The 24,017-nt window shown below is 42.0% G+C and overlaps 1 protein-coding gene across 7 annotated transcripts in view; it reads left to right on the top strand.

Moving 5' to 3' along the window:
• st3gal3b (ST3 beta-galactoside alpha-2,3-sialyltransferase 3b) overlaps positions 1 to 18,052 on the top strand; it is a 43,529-nt gene extending 25,477 nt beyond the window's left edge. For all 7 annotated transcript variants that reach the window (XM_086042615.1, XM_086042614.1, XM_086042608.1 and 4 more), the window contains 6 exons: positions 1,226 to 1,289; positions 1,364 to 1,459; positions 1,568 to 1,754; positions 11,172 to 11,318; positions 13,289 to 13,435; positions 15,644 to 18,052. In XM_086042615.1, coding sequence (XP_085898741.1) covers positions 1,226 to 1,289; positions 1,364 to 1,459; positions 1,568 to 1,754; positions 11,172 to 11,318; positions 13,289 to 13,435; positions 15,644 to 15,733 — 731 coding nt within the window. In that variant the 3' untranslated portion in view covers positions 15,734 to 18,052. The remainder of the gene's footprint in view (positions 1 to 1,225; positions 1,290 to 1,363; positions 1,460 to 1,567; positions 1,755 to 11,171; positions 11,319 to 13,288; positions 13,436 to 15,643) is intronic.
• Positions 18,053 to 24,017: the final 5,965 nt, after the last annotated feature.

Genomic DNA, 24,017 nt, shown 5'->3' with positions numbered 1-24,017 from the left:
CTTGATGATGTTTATCGCTGCTCCGAGTTGAAGTTTACTGTCAGACTAAACAAAGCAAAGAATTGCACGTTGTGTATTTAAAACAGCCACATAACTTTGCGTGCCCTAGTGAAGTCTGTTTAAGCGTGATGCAAAATGCCTTAGACGGGCTAACGAATAGCATCAGTGATGCCGAGTTATAACCCTTTAAGCAATGGATAGTTGAACACAAAAGGCGGAGCGACAAATGTAGACATTATACAACAATACTCGCGGGGATATTCTTGATCCTCTCCAAAGAATGACTAAAAGTAGCAGTAAATTACCATTACATTGAATGTAAATGTGTCGCTAAAACTACAGTATGTTTTTTTTTTTTTTTTTTTAAGTACATTAGTATAGCTATTCTCCTTATTAAAAAAACACTTTACATTTTTTTTGTATGGGAGGAAACTGGATTGTCTTTATGACATTCGTGTTCATTTCGGTGGACACGATATGAGATCAAAGTGCTCTGAGTTACAAATGTAGTCATTGAATGAATTCAACTTGTATCTCAAGGCACCACTGCCATTTCGACTGCGATCGATATTTGGGTATTACGGACGGAAGAACTTCAAGTATGCGGGGCCTAAACATGGTCAGGAGGAGCGGTAATGCATTGAACTTGCAATGCCCGGAAGCACGACACTTGCACAATATGCTGTGGAACGTGGCAGGAATGTGCGCTATGACTAAACATCCCCGTTCCTCACGCTGCGATCGCAGGGGTTCTCTCGCCATGCAGGGAGATGAGCTCAATGGCGCCCACTTAACTCGCCGCGTGTTTGAAAACAGCATTCCTCTTTGAGTGCTTTTATGGAGAGTTTCTACAACGGCCCACATACCTTTCTGAACCCTGCATGTCGTTGTCTTCTCGGTTCTTTTAATTTCTCTCAAGAACACAACACAGCCCCCCCCCCCCCAAATAACACCCATCACCTCTATTTCTCAAGGTTGATTTGCTCACTCCTTATCTGCTAATTGAATAAACGGAGAGAGGATTTCTCTACTCCGACTGAGCTTAAGACCACCTAGTTTGCTCTACCTGTAGTGGTATGTGAAGTCCTTCTGGCAGTTTGTTGAGTTTTATAAGACAGTGAAAGCAAGTTTCACTAGAGGACACTCATGGGTGCGCTAGCTGCTGACCCAGATAATGTACACTGTTTGTTTTTGTATTCATGATTCATTCTCCTTCCCTCCCCAGAGAGAATCATAGACAGCATTTTAACTACCACCAAAAACTTTGGACTAGGAGACGAACTGGACAGGTAAATTGTACTCGCAGCATGTACCCCCCCTTCCTTGAATTTTGAAATGATTCTTGGCTACTTCTACATTTTAGCCTCAACTGTAAAAAATGCATCATTGTGGGCAACGGAGGGATCCTGTCCAACAAGTCTCTGGGATCACGTATAGATGACTACGATGTCGTGGTCAGGTGAGATTCGCATCTTAAGTCATTTTAGCCGTGATTGAAAATGTCGGAATATTACAACTGACTATTCCCGGTACAAAACTCATATTGACACATTTCATTATGTTGCAGATTGAACGAAGCCCCGGTGGCTGGTTACGGCAAGGATGTAGGGACCAAAACTACCATGAGAATTACCTACCCAGAGGGAGCTATTCAGAAGCCGGAACACTACGAAAAGGATTCCCTTTTTGTTTTTACTGCTTTCAAACCACTGGACTTCAAGTGGCTTCGACAGATGGTCTTCAAGGAGAGACTGGTAAGAACACAGTTGAGAATTTCATGCGTTTGCCTTTCCGCCATTAGTTTGGCGATTTGAAAGGGGCTTCAGACACAAAGGTACACCTAACAAAATACAAATTGAGCGCTAGACAATTTTATTTGAAAAATATGAAGAACTTCCAAATTTTTCACTGGGGTGATTTCACTCGCTCTAGTATTTATATTTATTTCTCATCATGTCTGTGTTGGACCAGCACCTCGCAGAATGATGCTGCCTGAGTTGTTTTAAGTATCTATCTGCGTTTTGTTCTCTTTCAAGCGAAACATAGCAACCTAACCTCCTTTTACATTCTGCGCATTCCTTCACTGGGAAATTCTTAAGAGGACATCATGAATGTTTAACTCTACTGTGGAGAGGTTTTAGATTTCTTCTTTTTATTCTTAAGAAAGATCACTTGTGGGAGGGGGGAAAAAAAAACAATGGCTATCTTGCAGGCTTTTCTCTCCTCTATAGTAACAGCGGACTTTTCTGTTTTAATTCTGTCAGATATTTTTGCTTGTATGTGACTTGGGAATCGCTCTAAATTGTCTGACTGGCCACATTGTGTCCTTATCTCTTTGAATATAACCGACAATTGACTTTTTAAATGGTGTGATCTCCTCCATATTCATGGTCACTCGAAAGCTGTCAGGCACATTCCACGTATCTCCACAAACCGAGATTATGTCAAGGCCCTTCAGTGGACAATGGGGCACTTATTAAAGCCTTATTAAAATTATATATTCACCAAAAGGACTAAAACATTGATGCTGTCCAAAAAGGCACCAGTCTCCAGATTTTGAGTTGGTTTTTTTTTTTTTTTTTTTTTTTTTAAAGCTGCATAACCTAAACAAAAATATTTGAGAATGAATTAATATAACACATAAATAGGCATATACATAAAAAAATATATACTTTACTTATCAACACAGGTCACTTATTTTCGTTCATCTTTGTGTCTGCAAGCCAAGTATGAGAAACCTAATTTCACCTTCAGAAAGGATGCGTGACTTTGGGCATAGTTTATAATGGGTCGCGAGTAAAGGAAAAGACCAAAAATGTTTACATATTCTGAGCACACATGACATTTAAGTACCGTAAATTATGTTGACATCTCACATTCTGAATGGCCAATGCGTCTTAAAGAAACTAGGCATTTAGAATCAGCTGTCAACTCCTAAAACATCCAGTTATGTTTTGTCACACTTAATGTGTGCTAAATATGTTTTAGCTTGACAGGCGGGGGGAAAAAAACGAGCCTTTGGCACTTTTTTCCCAAAGCAAAAGTTGTTGCTGTGGCAACAATATCTATTTACAACTCAAAGTGGGTTTTCAGTCTTAGCTCTCGTTTTAAAGCAATTGTAGTCTTGTTAAAAGACTTTTATCCTGGCTTTATTTAATCTGACTCACACCTAACACTCGCCAATACATTGGCAACATAAACACGAGGGAGATGCTATTGTGTGTGTGCACGTGTCCCGCATGCTCTCGCTCACACATTTTCACACACTCCCAGCAGTGATGCATGTGTCGTTAGGCCCCCGCCGTACGCCGACCGCAATGGCGGGCAGCGTGTGGGCTTCTGTAACTTCTTCTCATGAACGGTCAGCCACTGGTTTTGCTGGTGAATGACAACGCAACGTCACAGATACAGCCCCCCCCCCCCCCCAAAAAAAAAACATATAAAGCTACATTTCTTGTACACATACGTAATTATTGAATGGAGCCGATTGCTCATTGCCAACAGCTTCTCAAAATATCCACCCTCTGTGGCAATCTGCTTCTTTGACAATTGCGCCCTTGTTTTTGAGGTTCGATGAGAAATGATCGTATCGGAGTAGAGTCGCCACCTGTATTATGTTTTTCCCCAAAGCAGTTCACTTCAGTAACACTCGGCCACGTCGCTCAGCTAGCATATTCGGAACCGTTTTTGTTTTGATAAAATGTCATAAAAGGGTTTAGTGGGTGAGTCTGGGAATGTATAAAGTGTACTCCCAGTCAAATGCCAACTAACATCCCTCCATTTGCTCTTTTCATTTTACCTTTCAGAGAGAAAGCTTTCATGTAACTTTGGACTGCTTTACAACAGTCAATTCTTTACTGTTTTTTTTTTTCTTTGCAAAACCTTTAAGAATAACAGCTAGAGGGGATGTGTGGGGCCTTTTCAATCTCTCCAGTGCTTATGAAAGCTAGTGTAGGCCCCATTTATTCTTCCTTTTTTTTAAGGATAGTGCATACAGTATAATGCAGTGTCCTCCATTGTCTCACTTGGCCGCTGGTCAGCGAGCGTGCCTCTGCGGTGGCATCGTTTCGGATGACTAAACAAAATGAGAATTTCCGAGGCAATTATACAATCTTTTATTCAGTCTTAACGCCTCTGCCCAATGCACCAGCGCACTCAGTCGCATGACTTGTATAGATTAAAAAAAAAAAAAAAAAAAGATACTGCTTCACTAGGCTTTCGTTGTTACAACCTAATGTGCCTATTGCATACTGATGCTCTACATATTTTTCATTCTGCTGTGTCGTCTGACCCCATGTGTGCAGCAGTCCGGCCGACCGCTGTTTACATGCTGTGCTCCAATAGGAGAAAGTTAACAATCACCGAAATCATGTTTGTATTTGATTTTTAAGCCTTACCCTCAATGCGCATTCGTGGTTCATGCACCGAAAGCCTTTTCAAACGGAAACAGTGAAGGGCAAGCAGTAAGCGCTTGGTCCACCCTCATAGAAATACACCAAATATTGTATCATGAGGAAACTTTATGAATTTTGCCCATACATTACACGTGTAAGCATGTTGGCAGAACTTAAACTCTAAATATAACGCCCACCTATTTGACTCAAAACTTTTAATTAGAAATGGTTGAATGCCCATGACATTTTAGCCACATAGTTTTAACTATTCGCGTCTTTTTAAAGCCCCAACATCTGTGCGGAAGCCCAAAATGATACATGCATGCGTTCAGAAATATTTACATATTTATAACATTTGAACATGACCCAAGTGACATATGGTCCGGATGTCACTGATTACCATGTGTAGTTCAAAAAGCACTCAGCCATCAAGCCAGAGATCATTAACACGCCTAACACTGTGTGCTAGTGTTTGGATTCGATTGATAATGAGCAATTTAAGAGAGTCGTCGAAAAAGCTCACTATTGTTGACTTTTTAAACATTTTTTTTTATAGTTGACCAAATTATATGTAAGTGGATTTTAATTGATGGGGCCATTGACATTTTTTCAACACATCTGCCCCCAAACTTTTGTGCCACTGATCAGTTTCAACATAAAAACATTTTTCGACAGGCCAGCGAGGAAACCAAGAAAAACAAATGATTAAGTGTTTGAACATAGACTTGCATATTTGGATTTGCTAGCGGCCTCATCTTTTTTTTTTTTTTTTTTGGTCAAATATTTTCACACCCTTTTAATGTACGCCTGCAGTATAGACTGACGTCCGTGTCGTAAAGTGACGCGTGGTGGTTATTGTTTCATGCAATTTCTATGCTGCGTAAAGTTCTCGTTAGCACACAGTTGTTATGTGACAACATTTTGGCAACAAGGATGGGGCTTCAGTTTGCGCCGCTGCCCTCGTTCCTTGGTGGGGTGACATTGTGCTTGCCCATCACTATGCATTTCTAGTGCTTGATATGTTTAGATGTGTCTTGTGGAATACATTTTCCTGGCAAGCAGGCTTTTACAAATCGGTCCACGTGAATCACAACCCCCAAACAGCTGTAATTGTGTTTGTTACTGCTTCAAAGTTGCCTTTTTTGTTTTGAAATGGCTTTTAATCCACCTTCCGGAATCCACTCCACCTCTGCGGTTGGACCACTCCATGGCAAACATCAACTCATCCAACCACATCCTCAGATGTTGGTTTACAAGACGGGGAATTGCAAATTGCACAATGCTTGCATGTCAAGGAATTGAGGGCATCTTCTTTATGTCATGTATGTAATCATCTTATTCTAGAGAACGCCATAAAATGAGTATGGAATTCCAAACTTTTGTCAAGACGCTTCGGATATGTTTGCACATGAAATCTGTGGCGATAATGACCCTTTTCCTTCATCCCCTCGTTCTCATTTTTTTTTTCCAAGTGGAAGACAACTTGGTGCAAGCATTACGCTTAGTCCAATATATAGTACACTTTTTACTTGTGATGTGCATTGCAGCACTTTTTTTTTTTTTCAGTTCAGTTGTATTTAACTTTGAAAGGCACTTCATTTGCATTTAATCTTCAAGGCTGGTTTGTTTAAAAAAAATATTCAGCCACAATTTAGATTTAATTTATCTGCCATACATTTGAATTGAATCATTCTTTAAGTCATATTTTTATTTTCCTATATTTAAGAGCACTGTTCATTTTTAATGTTGCAGTGGTTTACATTACACGCTATAATTTTTATAATAAAGCCTCTGTTTTTGATGAACATTTCGTTTTTGATCATTAAGATGGCATATTGAGAGCTAAGTATTTTTTGAGGGAGTACTTGGTGTTGAATGTTTGAAAATATAGATGATTTGATGTTTTGTAGCGTGTATCTATGAATTGCAGAAGTTGAATTATAAAGGAACAGATTTCCCGTTGTGAATTGCTGCCCATTTTCCATTTTAGTACTCACTCACTTTAGCCTTCATTCCCATAACATGCGTTTGATCCCCCACTTCTCCCGGTTTATACGAGGTCTCCTCGCCCTTTGACGATATCTTGCACTGATCCCGAGCATTAAGCTCTTTAGTGATGATTTCTATGGCCGTGATTTTCCTTACAAATAAACTGAACGCTTGTAAATCCTGCGTTCTAAGTTGACATGGAGAGACTGAAACTTGGAATGGTATAAAAGAGGGATTGAAACCAATTAGGGTGCACTTGAACAAAGTTGGGCGACATTTACGAGACTAAAGAATGATCAAGACTAAGATCTATTTTGAAGGACCAACATAGACCAATCAAGTACCGGTAGATGGTCTTGGGTTGCTATGACAATGACAAACACAATTTAGCCTTCATGAGAAGCGTCATTGGCTGTTACGATTACTAAGCTTATTTTTATGTTAGGGTAAAATTTCTGCCTTAATCTTTTGTATTGAAAATTCCAAATGCCAACATGTATGCAGTCACTCTTCTTTACTTCAATACTTTTTTTAAATGTGCTACCAGAACCATGTATTAATGGATTCAGTTGTACAAGCCAAATATTTTTTTACATGATTAATTGATCGGTAGAATATATGTTATTTTATTCGTTTTTTTTTTTTTATTCCATTCCAACAAAAATGCATGTTGCTGTTTTGGCCCTAGTGCAATATTTGAGACGCAACAACAACAAAAATTGTCGTTCAGAGACCTCATTATTCATTACAAAATGAAGTCTTAAATGTGGAGCCTTGAGAGTTCCTTATTGTTTGGATTACTTTTCCACCTCATTGACTCCTAACAGGATACTCTTACACTTTTCTGAGATCGTGTTGATGTTGCCATGGATTTATCTTAATTGTATAATCGAACACAAGTGTTAGGTTATGTATTCGGGTCTTACAACTACAACCACCAGAATATTCATCTTATATTTATATAATTTATTTAATTGATACAAGCTTTACAAATATAATTCGCCAGGCCTGACACGACTTGGCTATTGGCGGCCTCGTGTGTGTTTTGTGAGCACAATTCTGTTTTTAGGGTAGAGATTTCCCTAATCAAGACCGTGTCTCCCATGGGAGAAAAAGTCAACTTTGCGGCTGAGCGCAAGTGTACAAGTGAAAGTGGACCATTTCACATTTTACTTTTGCAGAGTGCTTGTTGGAGTTTTCCATCTTACTTTGCAATTCCCAGTTTGTTTTAACAGGTGCTTTACTGAAAAGCAGCCACATGCACGTACTGACTAATGTCCATGGCCCATTTAGCAATAAACAATTGCAGGACAAGAGAAAAAGAACTATTTCCTGTCCAAACGCAGTTTGGCGACATCCCAAGCTACGAATTACAGCGACACTCTTCTGTCCACCTTCGGCGCATGTGTGTGTCCGAGTGAGTGGCCTTGAGACACTTTTTGCAGCTTCCTGTTCTGGCTGCGTTCAAATGCTTCTGGCGCAGCCGTGTTTCTCTTGTCGAACACACTCGCACAGGGGTAAGCAGTCAAGCTAAGTGGAGGCAACATCCTGTTCCCTTGAGGCTGTTTGCGAAAGCTCTTTGACTGCTACTCCCACTGGCCTCTCGCGACTTCTATTCAGCCTTGCACAACGCACAACTTACATTTAACCTTTTTAATATTGCTTACTGAACCCTTAATAATACAGGGGTGCCTCGTATTACGATTTTAATTGTTTTCATGACCATGCCTGGAACTCAAAACACTTGTATCTTCGTCAATTGCAGCTATTTGGATACCACTTGAAATGTTTCCATGTTTTTTTTGTTGTTTTTTTTCACTGTAGCCTACAACGCGATAAGCGAGTTAATCGATGGCGTACTGCGCTTTGATGCGCGTGGTGAAAAGACCGCAATATAAGGCAAAAAAAAAAAATCATCCAAATGACGGACCGTGTCGGGAGAGCAAAACCTTCAAAAACAGAATGTAGTCAATCCGCTGATGCTGCGCTCACTTTCCTATGCACCGACCGTCATTTTCTCACCATTACGGGAACCGTGTTTTTAGGCGCGATATCAAAGAACGGGTCTAATTAATACATTTTCCAGAGCTGGGCATCGGCTTACCATCACAAAGTTCCCGTCTGCATATTTAGCCGGGCCACGTGGTCCCAAACGTGCTAAACGTAGCGAACAAGCAGTGGTGGCTCAATCGCGTGGAAATATTTGACTAAAAATGAGACTGATAGCACTGTCACTTTCATAATGTGCAAGTATATCAAACTTAACAAAAGCACAAGGACAGCCTAAATCTTACATATTGTCGCTGTCCTGTGAAAAACACGTATGTCCAATTTTGGAAACTTTTTTAATTTTCACATTCATGTAAAAATAAGAAAAATGAAAAAAATGGAGATGTGTTTTTCACATGACAGCGACGATATATGCGACGCCATAGATTTAATCATTGACTACTCGATTATCACCACCTTAGCATCGGCTACGAAAAAAAAAAAAATCTGAAGACATTCAAGTTCTGGCGTCTTGGGAGTGTCTCGAAAGCTCTGTAAGAAAGTAGTAGTAGCAGCAGCAATGCACAGTTTGCTTCTTGTGAGTCATTTGAGTTACTGACCCGTCGTTGTTGCTCCTTAAATCAAGTAAGCAGCGGGCGTGAGAGGGCCCACGGGACAACTTTTGGCCACCGTTTTTGAAGCTCATCAAAGAGAAATCCACCCCGTCACATTGCTCTATGTACATGTCAGGTCATTGTCGTGTGCAAAGTGAAGCTGTGTATTATGTGTGTGTGTGTGTCTTTTAGCTTGTCTCTGCCCTAGAATAAAGAAAAAAAAACAAAAAACGCTTGACTGTCTTTATTCAGCGTAACCAAGACGTATACACATCCACACATTGCTAAATAGATTTCTGGCAAACACAAGCTGTGTTGACAGGAGAGATGAGCTGTTGTTCCTGTTGCAGCTTGCCAAGAGCACAGAGCTGGGCCTCCGTTCAAAAAGAGCCGCCACTGTTGTTGAATCCAGCAGACGTGTTTGCCGCTGCCAACACACACACACGCACGACAAGCACACAGTCACGCGCGGATATATCAAAGGGAACCGAGCAAGTGCTATTTGAACAGGTGATTCCCATTGACATCTTATGAGGAAGTCACACTATTGGCCAAGTCAATCACGCACCGCTCGTTTGTTGTTTGGTCATTTTGTTTATCATCCGACATGACCGTTTCGAGAGGGTTCTGTGCTGTTTTTTTGTCTCAACGACTGGTGAGTGCGAGTGCGTTTCATGAAGTTGAGTTATTCTGTTCAGGTGGCGCTGCCTGTCCCGTCTAAATGGCTTCCCAAGCACCCAACGATTGCTTTATGTTAAAAAAAAAAAAAAAATTGGGCTCTACAATGCCCTCAGGTCAAGGTGTGATTTGAATCCCTTCCTTTGAAATGCCATATCTAACCTTTGGCGTCACTTCAGGTTAAAGCACTTCAGCACAGCTGTACAGGAGGAAAATGTTCAGAGTATATCGTCGCTACCCTGCGAAAACACTTATGTCCTATTTATTTTTTTCAGTTTTCACAATAACACGATGTCCCATTCACGTAAAAAAAAAAAAAAAAAAAATGAAAAAAAAAATTGAACATAAATGTTTTTCCACAGGAGATCGATGATACTCAAATTTGTCGTTCTTGTTGTGTCATTGATTCCACATTTGAGTCATTTGCCAGACACGGGGAAACACACTCGTGCCGCGGATACACATTTACGTCCTTGCATTCTAATTTCGAAGAACGGCTAGCCTGCCAGTTACAAGTTGCTCAAATACAATAAACGCCTGACTGCAGTAACACATTTCCGTGAGCAATTGACTTTCCCCTAAAGTGATTATAATTGCTTATATTGCTAGTTTAAACTTGGGGGTCACTAACCTGGTGCGCCCCAGGGACCAACCACATGAGTAGACCGTGGGCCTGTTCTAGAACGAGCTCATCACTGATGGGACATTGGGATTTTTTTTTTAGCAATGTTGCATCATTTGAAATAGTAGCGCTGGCAGAGATTTATCGGAATAAAGTGTTGCATATTGCTACGTATCTGTCTAATAATCAGCGTGGGAAACGATTAACGATATTATTAACCCATTAAGCATAACCGCGTTTCTACCACTGAAGCCGGGAGCGCTGTTGCGTGTTTCTCCCTTTTAAAGCCGGAGAGCGTATACGTCATTTTTTTTCTCTTTGTTCATGTTCATTTCCTCTTCCAGCTGTTATTTTTTTAATGATGGTACGGGTTGTAACTTTTCGCACAGGGTTTAGGGGGCCTTCGTGTTCTTGGAAAAACAACTTCACATGGTTTAAAAAAAATGATTTTTTTTCCTTCGTTCATTGTATTACTGTTTAAACTTAATTCCCTGTGCAGTTGGTTGCAAAGAAATGGGCTTCGCACAAAATTTGGGGATTTTTCTATTGCACAAATTAACATTTATTATCACAAACACACACAAGTACTGAAAATTGGTACCGTTATGTTTGATGGTATCAATTTTCAGGTACCGGGAATCAGAACTGGCAGTAAATAATTTTTTTTGTTGTTTTTTTTTTTTTGCCACATTACAAGAATCCAACTCTGCATGGCTTTTTAATGTTTCAATACTGGGTAAAGAAGAACCACTCGGCTCCCTCTCTGCAAACAACTGTTAATAGTATATTAGCCTAAAGGTAGTCTCATTTTAACATGACACACATATTTGTCTATTTTTTTTTTTCTTCTTCTTCTTTCTCTCTGCTCTGCCTGCATGACCCCAGCGAGGCACAGAAGGCTTTTGGAAGTCTGTGGCCCATCACGTCCCTCGCGAGCCCAGCGAAATGAGAATCCTCAACCCCTATTTCATGCAGGAGGCTTCCTTCCAGTTCATAGGCCTGCCCTTTAACAATGGCATAATGGGAAAAGGGGTAAGTCGCATGCAGGCACACACTTGCAGCTTCATGATGAGCCAGCAGTCAAGAATTACCAGCATTAATCTTGGAAATTGTCTTATAATTTCCCTAATCTTTGTGGAAGGGCACAATCAGGAATTTTCGGATCACAGGGAAGAGACAAAGTATCCAACTTCTTAAAGTGATTGAGAGTTGGCAGTCGTTGGGGAACACAAAATGCTCCCACCTGGCTTGTAAAGATATCTTTGAAGGGGAAGGAAAGAAATGGGTTGAGGAGGAATACACACGAATGCATCAAGATGCATTTTTTTTTTTTTTTTTTTTTCCATTCATTCATCAGGAAAACTGCTGATCATTACTACAAATTAAGAGTACAGATTATTCTACCTGGAAATGTTTTGTCATTTGGCCAAATATTTGAAGTTTTCCTTGCAGTTGTAAGTGATCTGTTCTTCACCTTTTACTGGCATCCCGGAAGATAAAAAAAAAGAAACAAATGTAACAGAAAATGCTGCATTTTTTGCTGCATTTGATGTTACAATTGTAATCACTATAGCCGAGACTTTTGACGGCAATTCCATCAACTGGGTTGATTGTACCTAATACCATATTTGATAACATTTATAGTCCCTGTAACACAGAGGAGTGTTGTTAACAACTCTGGCGAATTTGAAGGATTTCAAAGATTAAGTCTTAGAAATAAAGAAAGAACGAAATAAGGAAACCATGTGGCCTTGTCCACTTAATGTGCTGAAGCCACGCCCCGCTCACCTGTCACACAACTCTCCTGCTAGCATCTTTTTTTAAACCTACACATACATAACTACCGTATAGGCTTGAGCTGCGAAAATATGTCTTAACGTCTCCGGTGACAGGAATATATCCCACCGGGTCGTCATGGGGCTTTTCCTTGCCACAACAACGAGGCGCTCTTAAAGCTCGAAATCCCCGGTCCGCTGGCTGACTGTCAAGTTGGACTAAAATGGTGAAACACAGTTTAACGCTTTATCTCCCTAATTGAGTACTACGCTCCGTAGTTCTCAGTCTTTGCTCGTGTTATCAGCAATTATCTTCAAACACGTGCGATGTCTTTTCAAAACAAATCTTGGAATTCACTTTCCTGGGTCTTGAATCGAATTCCAGTTCCTGGAGTCGATTCTCTAGCATTGAGGCAGTGAATCTCCACTGCTGGACTCTGACCCAGCGGTTGATTGATGTGCCTGACCCCTTGTTTGCATGTGTGTGTGTGTGTGTGTGTGTGTGTGTGGCCGGAAAGTCAAGCGGGACTGTTCTAAGTGAACATCACCCGGGCACAATCCAGCGGGGCTCTCGGAACACCCCTCCATGAACCCAGCATGTGTTCAACACGTGAGCATCTGGCGGGAGCGTGTTTCTGCTCATTTGTATTTCTCCGTACCGTTGTGTTGCTGTCTTAACGCTGCAGGGTTTTATGCTCAGGTTCGGCCCCCTTGCCCCAGCTCTCCTTTTGACCATCACATCATACTGTATGTTTATGTACATGGAAATGAATGAGCAACTTGATTGGTTATACCAGTGTGTGTGTGTGTGTGTGTGTGTGTGTGTGTGTGTGTGTGTGTAAATTAATCTGTATTAGAGCACACAGTAGGGGGTTGGCCAGCTGCTTGTTCAGGTCCACCTACCCCGAGGGCTGCAAATCAGGGTAATGATTTAAATGGGACCTCCCTCCACTCGTTCTTCCTTAAACAAAACACACACACAATCTGCTGCCACCCATCCCCCCCCCCGCCTCGATCTGGGGCAGCCCAAGGCGATAAGGAAGCACAGTTCAGGCCTGTAGATCACTGTGTCATGGGGGGGGGGGGGGGGTCACATCTCACAGGTAATAGTTAATGACCGAGTCATCAAAGTTTAGTTAGTAGTGCCGGGATTAGGGGAATTGGACTGGATGGCGAGTGAGGAAACTTGGAAATGAGGACTGATGCAGAACTTTGTCTTTGCGACAGAACATTCCAACTTTAGGCACAGTCGCCATAACGATGGCGCTGCATAACTGCGACGAGGTGGCGGTGGCCGGCTTCGGCTACGATATGAACACGCCCCACGCACCCCTCCACTATTATGAAGCCGTCAAGATGTCTGCTATCAAAGAGGTGAGTGTGAACCCTGGATGGAAGGAATTGGGGAATAGTCGGCTTCTCCACAAATGGGACGACAATCCGTCTTAACGATTTGCCCATGGCCGACATCACAGTTGTAAGTCAAATCAAGTCAAATTCATTTATGTAGCGCTTAAAAGTCTCAAAGGGCTTCGCATGCCCACAGTTGACAAATATTGGCGACATCCCCTGATCTTAACCCCCAAAGTAAGTCCCATTTTATTCATGTAGCACTGCTCTCAGAAAACTCTGAAATGTGCTCAACATGGTTCAAACACTTATATGTACTGAATACAGTTGTACTTTGACTTTCCGTAGCCCTTATCACACTGCACTTAGCGGTTAGATTTTAGGACAAACCAGGAGATGACACACAGTGACAGAAGACACTGCTCCCTTCTCAGCCTGAAATACAGAGTACCTCGAAGCGGTCTGTGTGGAACTATAGCTCACTTTGGAGATTAAACTGAGTTCCACCTTGACCCAGTAGTAAAGGATGCACCTATTGTCAGTTTTTTTTTTTTTTTTACTGCTTGTCTCCTTCTCCTTCTTAAAATGAGCATAACCAGGACTTTCTTTTCCAACAACGGAAAGTCGAGCTGCGGTCTACTTGTCGTCTAAACCGCCGGCAAAATTCTCCGTCCGTACTTCATTTGCATGCTGCGACGTCGGCACTTCCAAATACGGGCACGCCGGCAACCGGGGCGCCGTCTTTCTGGCGAAAGGGGCTTTTAGAACCTAGCTTCGAATAGGCTACTGTGCGAGCGAAGTGGAATGTGTAATGCAACGGAATGAACACAACAACACATCAAGAGCTGCTGTCCAGATGCTCACATTGAGCCACAGTTTAACCAGCCAAACTTGATTCTGAATCCTGACATGGATAGGCCACGCCCCTTAAAGGCACACATCATCACACGAATATTGAAATCCCTACCGTATGTTTGTTTACATTTCATTTGCATTCTTTTGTTTGTCTAAATTCAATACTGTGCCATTTTGCTTTACTAAAAACAAAAAAAATATTGGTAATTGTTTGCACAGACGCCCAGATTTACAATCTTAAACTGAAAAATAAGTTATTGCTAAGCTTCATCTTCCGTGATCCGTTGTCTTGTGCTTGGTTTTATTACGGTCATGAGTTAATTAATTTCTTTTGTCAGTGGAGTGTAATTTCTCAGGCCAATGTTTGGGGGGGAAAAGGAGAAAAATGAATTAAAAAAAAAAAAAAAAAAAAAAAAAATGTTGCGTTTGTACAAGCGTGCAAATTTTCCACATGAATTCCCTTGGCCATCCCTCAATGTACGGCCACTCCGAATCGCCGTCTGAGCTCGTCCTCAGCGTTTACACTGCAAACCAGTGCACGGCGAGTGTTGACGTGTGTAAACCATGAGCACCGTTTGATGATAACCTTCCTCTAAACTCCCAGCGAGCTGTTTGCGTTTATTATCATCTTCATCAACGCTGTCATCATCAGCCATTCATTGTTGGCCGTGTGGCGCACTTGACTGCTGCCGTCCCGTGCGCTTGTTTGGTCTTCCGAGCCCCAGATAATGAAGTTGATAAAGGAAAAAGTCTGTTTCCCATCAAGGCCGCATGTGTCTCGAGACCACTGGTCATTTCACAAACGGCACAAAAATCAACCGGGAACTTTCTTTTATAACATTTCGATTCATTTCGGTCACACGGAGGGGGTACTTTGACACGAGATACGAGCTGTCGCTTGGCAAATGTTTTTTTTTTTTTTTTTTTTTTTCTCCCTCTTTTGACATGCAGACAAAATTCCGAGGATTTGGACAATTTTAAATCAAGCATGGTAAATAAACGACAAAGTGGTTACGAAACTGATTATTGATTAATTTGATAATCGATTAGTCGGTTATTTGTTGCACCTCACGCTACAACAAGGAACACTTTAAAAAAAAAAAAACACTTCAATCCGTTCATTGACACCCCCATCTGAACTAAATATGAAACAAAGAGAAATATACATTGTGTACTTACCACGGCCACATAACTTTGGCAAAATCCACTAGCTTAATGCTAACACACAATGCAAAACACAATAAACAGACCAACAAATAGCGTCATTGTTTTGCTGCGTTGCTCACTGTGCGCTGAGCCTAATGCTTCAATCCACACTGGTGAATTTTCTCAAAATCCTTTTTTTTTTTCTTTTTCTGTTATTCTGATTTCCCTCAGTCATGGACGCACAACATATCCAAGGAGAAAGAGTTCCTGCGCAAGTTAGTGAAGGCCAACGTCATCTCGGACCTCACCAACGGCATCTGAGCTTATTGGCTTGTATTCTCCTTCCCTTTGGACTACTGCACAGGAAGCCAGGGAAAGAGCAAAAGAACCCCCAAGTGTCCAGGTGGCCTCCACACTCAGGGGGGGGTTGATGCGGTGTGGGGTTGTGTGGGGGGGGGGGTGTGGATGTCCGTATCGAAGGAGATTTTTTTTTCAAAAAATAAGTGAAGCGGTGACGTGCACACACACGTGCCTTCTGAACCAAAGACGCCGACTGAAGTACGGGGCAACGCGGCGGCGGGCGTGGGGGAATCAATCCGCTCACTTCCTGTCTGATGCGCCAACACTTGAGCGCTTTTACCAATATGATCTCTGGTATCACACCAATGACGTGACTTGCAGACACGTCGGGCAAGGTTGGAACAAAAAGCGGGAGATGGTGCAGGGACGGGCCAAGTATTAGCAGTGCCAAATGTACCTCGAACAGGGGAGAGGTGGCGCTCCTTTCCTTTTTTTTTTTTTTTTTTTTTTTTTTTTGCTGCCTGAATGTATTCACTTTCCTCGGTGTAAATAGCGACAGATTTTTACTTTTTAACGAGCCGCTGCAGCAGCATCCTCCCCAACGTTTCGCTTCTGTCCATTTTCACACGTCTCAAGCGGTTTGCATGGATCCTCTCTAAGGCCCCTTCAATTCGCAATAGAACTCGTCTTTATTTGACACCCAATGGTGATGAAGATTTAAGTTGGATTCAACAAAAACGTGTGCCGGCATTTTCGTTTTAATTGTACTTCAATCCTTGTTTTACCAAGTTTTATTTATCCGATTCTCTAATGCGCTGTTTCCCAACCCTTATTGCGCCAAAGCACGTCATTTCATAGCACACTACCAGATTTAAAAAAAAAAAAAAAAAAAAAAGTGCTCTTTTTAATTTAACCATTAAGTAGTTGTCACCCAAGTCATTTTCTGAGTCAAGAGGCGAAAAATCTTTTATTTTTCACTGATATTACCACATTGTTTGTCCTATCACCCATAAGTGTTAAACAAAAAAAAACACCAAAAAAATGTCTTTTGATCATTGAAGCCCACTGTAGTTCTCACCAGTCAGTTTCCCAGTCAATACAGGCTGAAATCATTTCTTTTTCTTGTAATGTTTTACTGTTAAATGAGAAAAATCTCATGGCACCACACCAAAAAAAAAGGGTCCACTTTTTGACCATTTAAGGCCGCCGTACTTACCACTTTAGTCAGCGTGCAAGTTGATACAGACTGAAATCAATGTAATTTTGACTGCTGCGCTGTTACAGTGGAAAAAAAAAGAAAAAAAATCTCACAGCACACCACCCAAAAAAAAAAAATATTGCTTTTACTCTTGAAGGCCACTGTAGTTGTAACCTAATTCAGTTTCTAAGTTGATACAGGTGGAAATTGATTCAATTTCGACTGCTACACTGTTACATTAAAAATAAATCTCACGGCACACCACCCCCCCAAAAAAAATAATATTTTTGACCATTTAAGAGCACTTTAGTCCTAAACCTAGCCAGTTTCAATACAGGCTGAAATCAATTGCATTTTACTGCTTGGACATTACAAGGCCAACGCAGTACTCACCCAAGTCCGTTTCTAAGTCAATGAACCCTGAAATCAATCGTTTTAATTTCATGGCACACCACCAAATTGGATCATTTCCCGCGACAGAGTGCTTGGGAGTCACTACTCTAATGAGTGAAAACAAGGAGAGGCCAATTCTTTTTTTTATTTGCAAGATCAATCAAGCTTCCTCTGTTCGTCATCCGTGTCAGGTGAACCCCGATCGGTTTCATCTGTCGCGCGCGCGCGCGTGTGTGTGTACGTTTTACTTAGCGAGCGCGACGGGCAAGTGCTGCCCGCGTTCGCCTCGTCCGGCCGGGTCGGTGGGACTGAATGTCGAATCGTCTTCCATCCTACCCGTCCGTTGCTGCAGCTCTCGCCGCGCTTCAGAAATTGGTGACACGTTTTGATTGTTGAGAAATAGATGTATATTGTTTTCATTATTTATTTAGTTACTGAGACCCCGCGTTTGGATCACAGGCAGGCCTGCTTTCTTTTCTCGCCGCGCCGCGAGGAAACCTGAATCCGTTTTGACTTGACCGTCTGCGCTTCCTCCGAGATTGCGGCAATTCGTGTCCAGGAATGATTTTTGTTTGTATGTTTCAGTCTCAGTCGTCTTTGCGTCAACTTTTCAAATCACTCTTTTGACTATTTTCATACTGCTGCGTGTACTATATCGATATAACGCAATCAACAATCTCAAAGGCGGGAATGTCCAAACATGTTTGCTTGCCAACATACGAATGACAAAAAAATAAATAAATAAATTTTTTTAAAAAATCCGTTTTGTTATCGACGTGTCGGTTTAAAGCTTCGTGATTTGTTTCTTTCACTCTCAGGTGGCTTTTCACCTCTTCTCTGTATCTGCTCATCCTCTGGAAGTGCGTACTTACTGTAAAGGCACCTGTGCTCGGATCCCGTGTTACTCGGAAAGGATCGCGGTTTGAGAACTCTTAGCAGGCGCTCACACTGCCTTACATTTCATCTCCTGGAAACTGTATTGAGGTGAAGCTCCGCTGACCCACCCTGAGCCGTCAGCTGCACGTCATTTGGGAGATTTGGGTCCACTCCATTGTATATCTGCTGTGTGTGTGTGCGCGAGTGCGTCTGTAGATCCAGTTAAGGAACATTTGAAGACACTGGTTGTCTTTTTTTTTTTTTTTTGGTAGCCTTAACCATGGGTTACAATCTGCAATGTCACTTTCCACTTGCTACTGCTGTAAAATACAACATACACTACTCACAAAAAGGGCCACTTTGCTGATGCCTTTCTGTGACTCCTCTGGTCTGTCCGTTGCAAATCTGCTCTTGACGCTTTCTAGGCTTCAGACGGGATGTTCTCAAAAGGGAAGTGGCCACTGGGCTTAAGAGTGTCATCGGCTAGTCAAAACACTGGAAGAGTCACGGAAAGGCGTCCAAGTGTCCATGGAAATGTGGTGAAATTTTGCCATTCGGTCCTGAAAAATAAGGCGGGCATTCAAAGGTTTAGAGGTGAAGTTAAGTTCACCAGTGGAAGGTTCTCGTGCATTTTAAGTTCACCCTGAAATATCCCCAATTTTTTGTGAGTTGTGTAATTGCTTCCCTTGGGTACTGATAGTCGCTTTTATGAACTCGGTTGATGTGTACATTCGATCAAATGTGCTCATTTGGATTGCATTCTTTTTTTTTTTTTTCCCCCCACAATTTAGAACAATTACCATGTACCATAACATGTTCCCAAATCCCAATGAAGAGTAGTACGTCTAACACTATCTTTTGGCTCGCAGAAATTATTTCATCTCATACCGTTGCCGGTAGCAACAGCTTTTGTTACCATGACACCACCGGGTGGAGCCGGGGGGGGGGGGGGGGGGGTTACGAGACAACTACATTTTCATTCATGGAGGCAAGACTTTCTACTTTTCAAAATTCTGCCCTGCGTGCACCGAGACACGCTAGCAAAAATGAGCAGATAAACGATTTACTTGCTTGCAACCCTTTTCACACGAGCAGTTAAACGGTCAATATTCCTTAATATGTCCCCTTTTAAATCAAAAGTGTCTAAGGTGAATAACAATTTTAGTTTAAGTTGGCTGTAGAGAAGTTACTGAAAAATTGCCAAAGGCGCTCGATGCACATGGAGGGTAAACAGTGGCCAGTCCCAAGTCTGACACATTTTTCCTAGTCAATTTCACTTTCAAACACAACCACCTAGTTTTTCGACTGATGTCCTTGAACGCACCAGCAGGAAGTGTTTGGTCCCTTCTGACGTCTGCAGCATAACATGTTGACGCGACGCCACTTTGGCATCGTTGGTCTGGCAGTCCTTTTTGACGCTACACAGATTTTCAGTTGAAGTGCTGCGCTATTTTTTTATTTATTTTTTTTTATTTTTTTTTCCCCCTCTCAAATGCAGTTGTCGTTCAGGTGGACCGGGCCCAAATCTCCTTGATGAAGTCGAATGTATTCAATCAAACATGTTGATTTATTTTGGACATTTTTCAGCATCGCCAATGGCAAGTGATCAAAATGAAGGTGTTACTGTCTGTTTAAATCCAAGTGTAAATTGCTTTCTGCAACTCAATAAAAAGGTTTGTAATGGACATTGTTTGTGACGGATTCTGCATTTTGTCAAGATATGCACCACCGCTGGCATTAGGATGCACACAGACACAATGGCACAAACAAGAGTCCTGTATTTAATTTAATTTACATTGTTGGCTATTAAATTGAATAACTTATTTTTGTCATTTGCAAAAGTGTAGCGTGTCAAATTTAGGTTAGCTAATTTAGCTAGAAAATACAGGTTGGATCATCGATACAATTACTTGTTCCAGTAGTTGCAAGGCGAAACGGGCGTGGCAAATTACTCGTATCAAATACATAAAAAATATGAAACATTACGCAAGTCTTTTAAAAAGAGAATAAAATAAATCATTATTCCATTGAGATCTGAAGTTCCAGAACAAAGTGCATAGCGATCACTGTGACCAACTTCAGCCGCCATAATAAACACCGAAATAATATATAGCAAAATTTGAACTATCATTGCGTGAAGAAAATAATACATTGCAAAGCTGCATGGATGGTCCAAGGCGACCTTTGACCTCTGCTTACCCTCATTCCTTCATTTTGTTGTCCTTGTGTCCGGCAATGTGGCTCTGGTTTCATGATTGTGGCCTTGAGGGACCTATTTGAGACCTGTTACACACACACACACACACACACACCTACACACACTCCCCATAAACACACAACTTGTCAGCTGTAGCCGTGAAAGTCTAGCTGTCGTTTACGCACATACACCCGTCAACATCTTAAACAAACCAGATGAGTGTCTCTAGTAGTGAGCAGCCTGTCCAGCTGTGGGTCGGCTGCACTGCCGAGAGGTGAGGGAGGAGATGTTGAAGGCCTAGCGGGGCTTGACCAGAGGGGGCAAAAGTACTCGCATTCCGTACTAGCGTAGAAGAACAGACACTTGGGATATATAAAAAAAATTGATACTCGAGTAAGGTACAAACACCTGAAAAATCGACTTCAGTACAGTCACAAAGTATTTGTGAAAAAATGTCCCACCACTGCGCTGGACCAAGCCATTTTGCTGTTAATAGGGTGACGCCGGAAAAAAAAAAGTCACGCCTGAAAGCTCTGGATCCTCAACAGCTTTCCCAGCCCCACTGGGTGGGATCGAGAGGCGGCTGCATGCGGGAGGATATTTGCCACCTGGGATTTCTCGAAGGCGGTCGGCCGGCCGGCCAACTGTTAGTCCAGCGGACGGACGTATGAACGAGTCTGCACCTCTTCAGCTGGCGGGCCTTTTATTCTGTGCGACAGGTTCCCTGCCCCACCTCCTCTCAGAAGACTTGGAAGGAAGAGGCCGCGACCCCCAAGCCTGAAACTGAACTCCTTACCCAAAAAAAAAAAAAAAAAAAAGTGGAAGGATGAGGGAAAAAAAAAAATCAGCTTTCCCTACTTAATGTTTGGTGGACTTTAGTGTTGTACATGTGCACATCTTGTGATTTTACAATATGAATAAATTAATATATATTTTTTTTAAGTTGAAAAAATTACATTCTTAGACTATTCAGTGCACATTTTTTTCCCTCTATTCCCTTCCACTACTGTCAAACTAGTAGGACGTTTTTGGCATACTGATAGGACAACTCCATGTAGTGTGTACTAGTAAATTGGCCTTAAGATGGATGACAAGGACAATGAAAAGGGCTTTGCATACCCCCCTGAATCGTTTTAATCTTAAGACAAGTATTCTCCTTAGTTTGTGAAAGGTCTTTTCATCCTAGTCTCCATTCTACGGCATGACTGGTCAAATTTGGTGTGGAAGAATTTCAAGAGCCCTGACCTCAACCGCCATCAGACACCCTCGTCGGAGGAACTACAATACAGATTGGGAGCCTATCCGGTCCGACATCGGCCACCTCCGACCTAAAAAAAAAAAAAAAAAAAAAAAAAAAAATGCTCTGGGTGAATGGACAAGAGTTCCCACGGAAAAAACTTCCACAAAGGGGTACTTGCTAGTGGCGGTTCTATCGGGTGTGTGTGCGTGCATCTGCGGCATCTTTTCAGGAAGAGTCAAATATCAGGACCCGTTCCCTCGATGGAAAGCGAAACAAATCCACATCCCGCAAGTGGCCTGAAATTGTCCACTTGTGCAAAGTTATGCAAGGGTTTTGCATTCTTCCAAGGATTCTTTATAAGGTCTGTGACGTGCATGCGTGCGTGCGTGCGTGTGTGTTGTGCTTGCATGAGGCGACTGTACAAACATTGTCACGCTCCAAAGCCTCAGACAACACTTACCAAGTTCATCGCTCGCAGTGATGGATGATGTTGACTCACTTGTTACATGCTGTGGCCTCGGCAAGCAACTGGGCCCGCGGCTCCATTCCTTTGAGCGTATTTTTAACCTTGCGCCGTAGCTGATAGCGCGGACATCCTCAACCTCTGGGCCGCGGAGCAAAAAAATTTCCGTTCATCGTCATTGATCGTACAGCTATGCAAGGTAGTAGTGAGGCGGGACTGCGCATGCGTTGACGCCTGTGTGCTACTAGTGATGCGCTATGTATTAACTAGTACTGTTTTTTTTTTTTTTTACACCTACTAGCTAATGCCCTTGCTATCCAGCTTAAGATTCATGCACTAGTTGACTCTTTGTCCTCACTGTTTGGACAATTCATCGCCCTGGTAGAACAGCAATGATGTTCCTAGTGAGGTCAAAATGCGCACGAGTTAGCATCTGTGCCCTACTAGTGCTACCGGTTAGTCAAAGATTTGAATTTTATGACTGTGGTAAGACGACGACTACACTCGAGCAACTGGTGAAGTGCTAGATTTTACCGAGTAGAATTTTAGATTTATTTATATTTTATAGTATTGTAGTATCTGTAGCGCATTGTGGTCAACTAGTGCACAGGTTTGCCTCACTGACAAATGCTCCAATGGCTTAGCATAAAGCTTTCCGTAGTCTTTTCGGCATGTAATCGATATTCTTGATATTCAGTTTAAGGGCCGCTATTTATTCATTTATTTTTCGCCAACCCCAGTTTTTTTGTGTGGAAATTGCTTATGGATAGTATACCCCAACACACAGTGGGGTAAACTTTTTATATTCAATACAACACATTTTGTTCAATACACTTCAGTTGTATTTAACTTTAAATACACTTCAGTTGTATTGAATTTTAACGGACACTACGGTTGCATTTCATCCTTTCGAACTGTTTTCAAACAGTTCAGTCAAACATGTAGGTATTTATTTTAAATTAATTTATCATTCATCATCATGAAATCATAATAACCCCAAGCGTTTTTTTTTTTTCATTTTCTGTTGATGCTCAGACTCTGCATGTAGTGACCGCATCTTACAATAACATGAAATATACTTGCTTATATGCTTATTGTGTTTTAATTTTGGTCATGATGGGGCTACTTGAACAGCCAAGTATTTTTTTGAGGTGGTGCGAACCACTGCTCTAATCTTTTATTTTATTTTTTATTTTTTTGATACTTATGTGTTATGTGCACCAAGTGTATACATTGTGTCCTGTCTGAGTAGTGTGATGTTCCAAGTGCGTTTTATCTGCCAAACAAAACATCAATGGCTTGTTTCTCTCCCCTTTCACCTGCTCCTCTTGCACCGGGGCCCATCTTATTATCTGACTGTACATTCCTGCTTGTCACCCACTTGAAGCCACGCTCATTGTTGTCACGGCCGCTATTAATAGAGGCGCAGAACGGGGATCCTCCCTGCATTTGTCTCTGCCTTTTGCGAGGTGAGTGGGCCCTCGGTGGAGAGGTGTTTACCCAGCCTTTGTGCGTGGCGGGCCTGCAGTGTTTGCCGTGCAGGGAGTGCCTCGTCGTTGTGTGGAAGGTGGAGAGCCGCGGTTGGCCCGGCAAGGCAGACGGGCAGAATCCTACATTTACATTTGCTGTTCCATTATTACTTCTAAAAAGATTCTGACCAGTTAAATATCCTTTAATATGGGGGGTGGGGTGGGGGGGGTGCCCCCCCTTCCCCATCAGCAAAAATATTGGTCAGCAGCACCTCCCCGTCGACGAACATCACCGGGGTGCCCTTCATGATGATTCAAAATGCGGGCCCAGATTTTGGTGAGAGGCCCCTCGTCTTTGCACGTTTTTCAGCAATTATCTTCAAACATGATTTCACTTTACAGGCTCTTTAACCTTTATTGATCCAAGGTACATATTTTACATTAGATATACTGTATTGTACACCCCCCA

This window comes from Filicampus tigris, chromosome 10, assembly GCF_054856515.1.
Source record: "Filicampus tigris isolate MCC_2025a chromosome 10, RoL_Ftig_1.0, whole genome shotgun sequence".
Taxonomy (NCBI): Eukaryota; Metazoa; Chordata; class Actinopteri; order Syngnathiformes; family Syngnathidae; genus Filicampus; species Filicampus tigris.
Note: the sequence above shows the minus strand (reverse complement) of the source record. Positions and strands in the feature narration are given on the sequence as shown.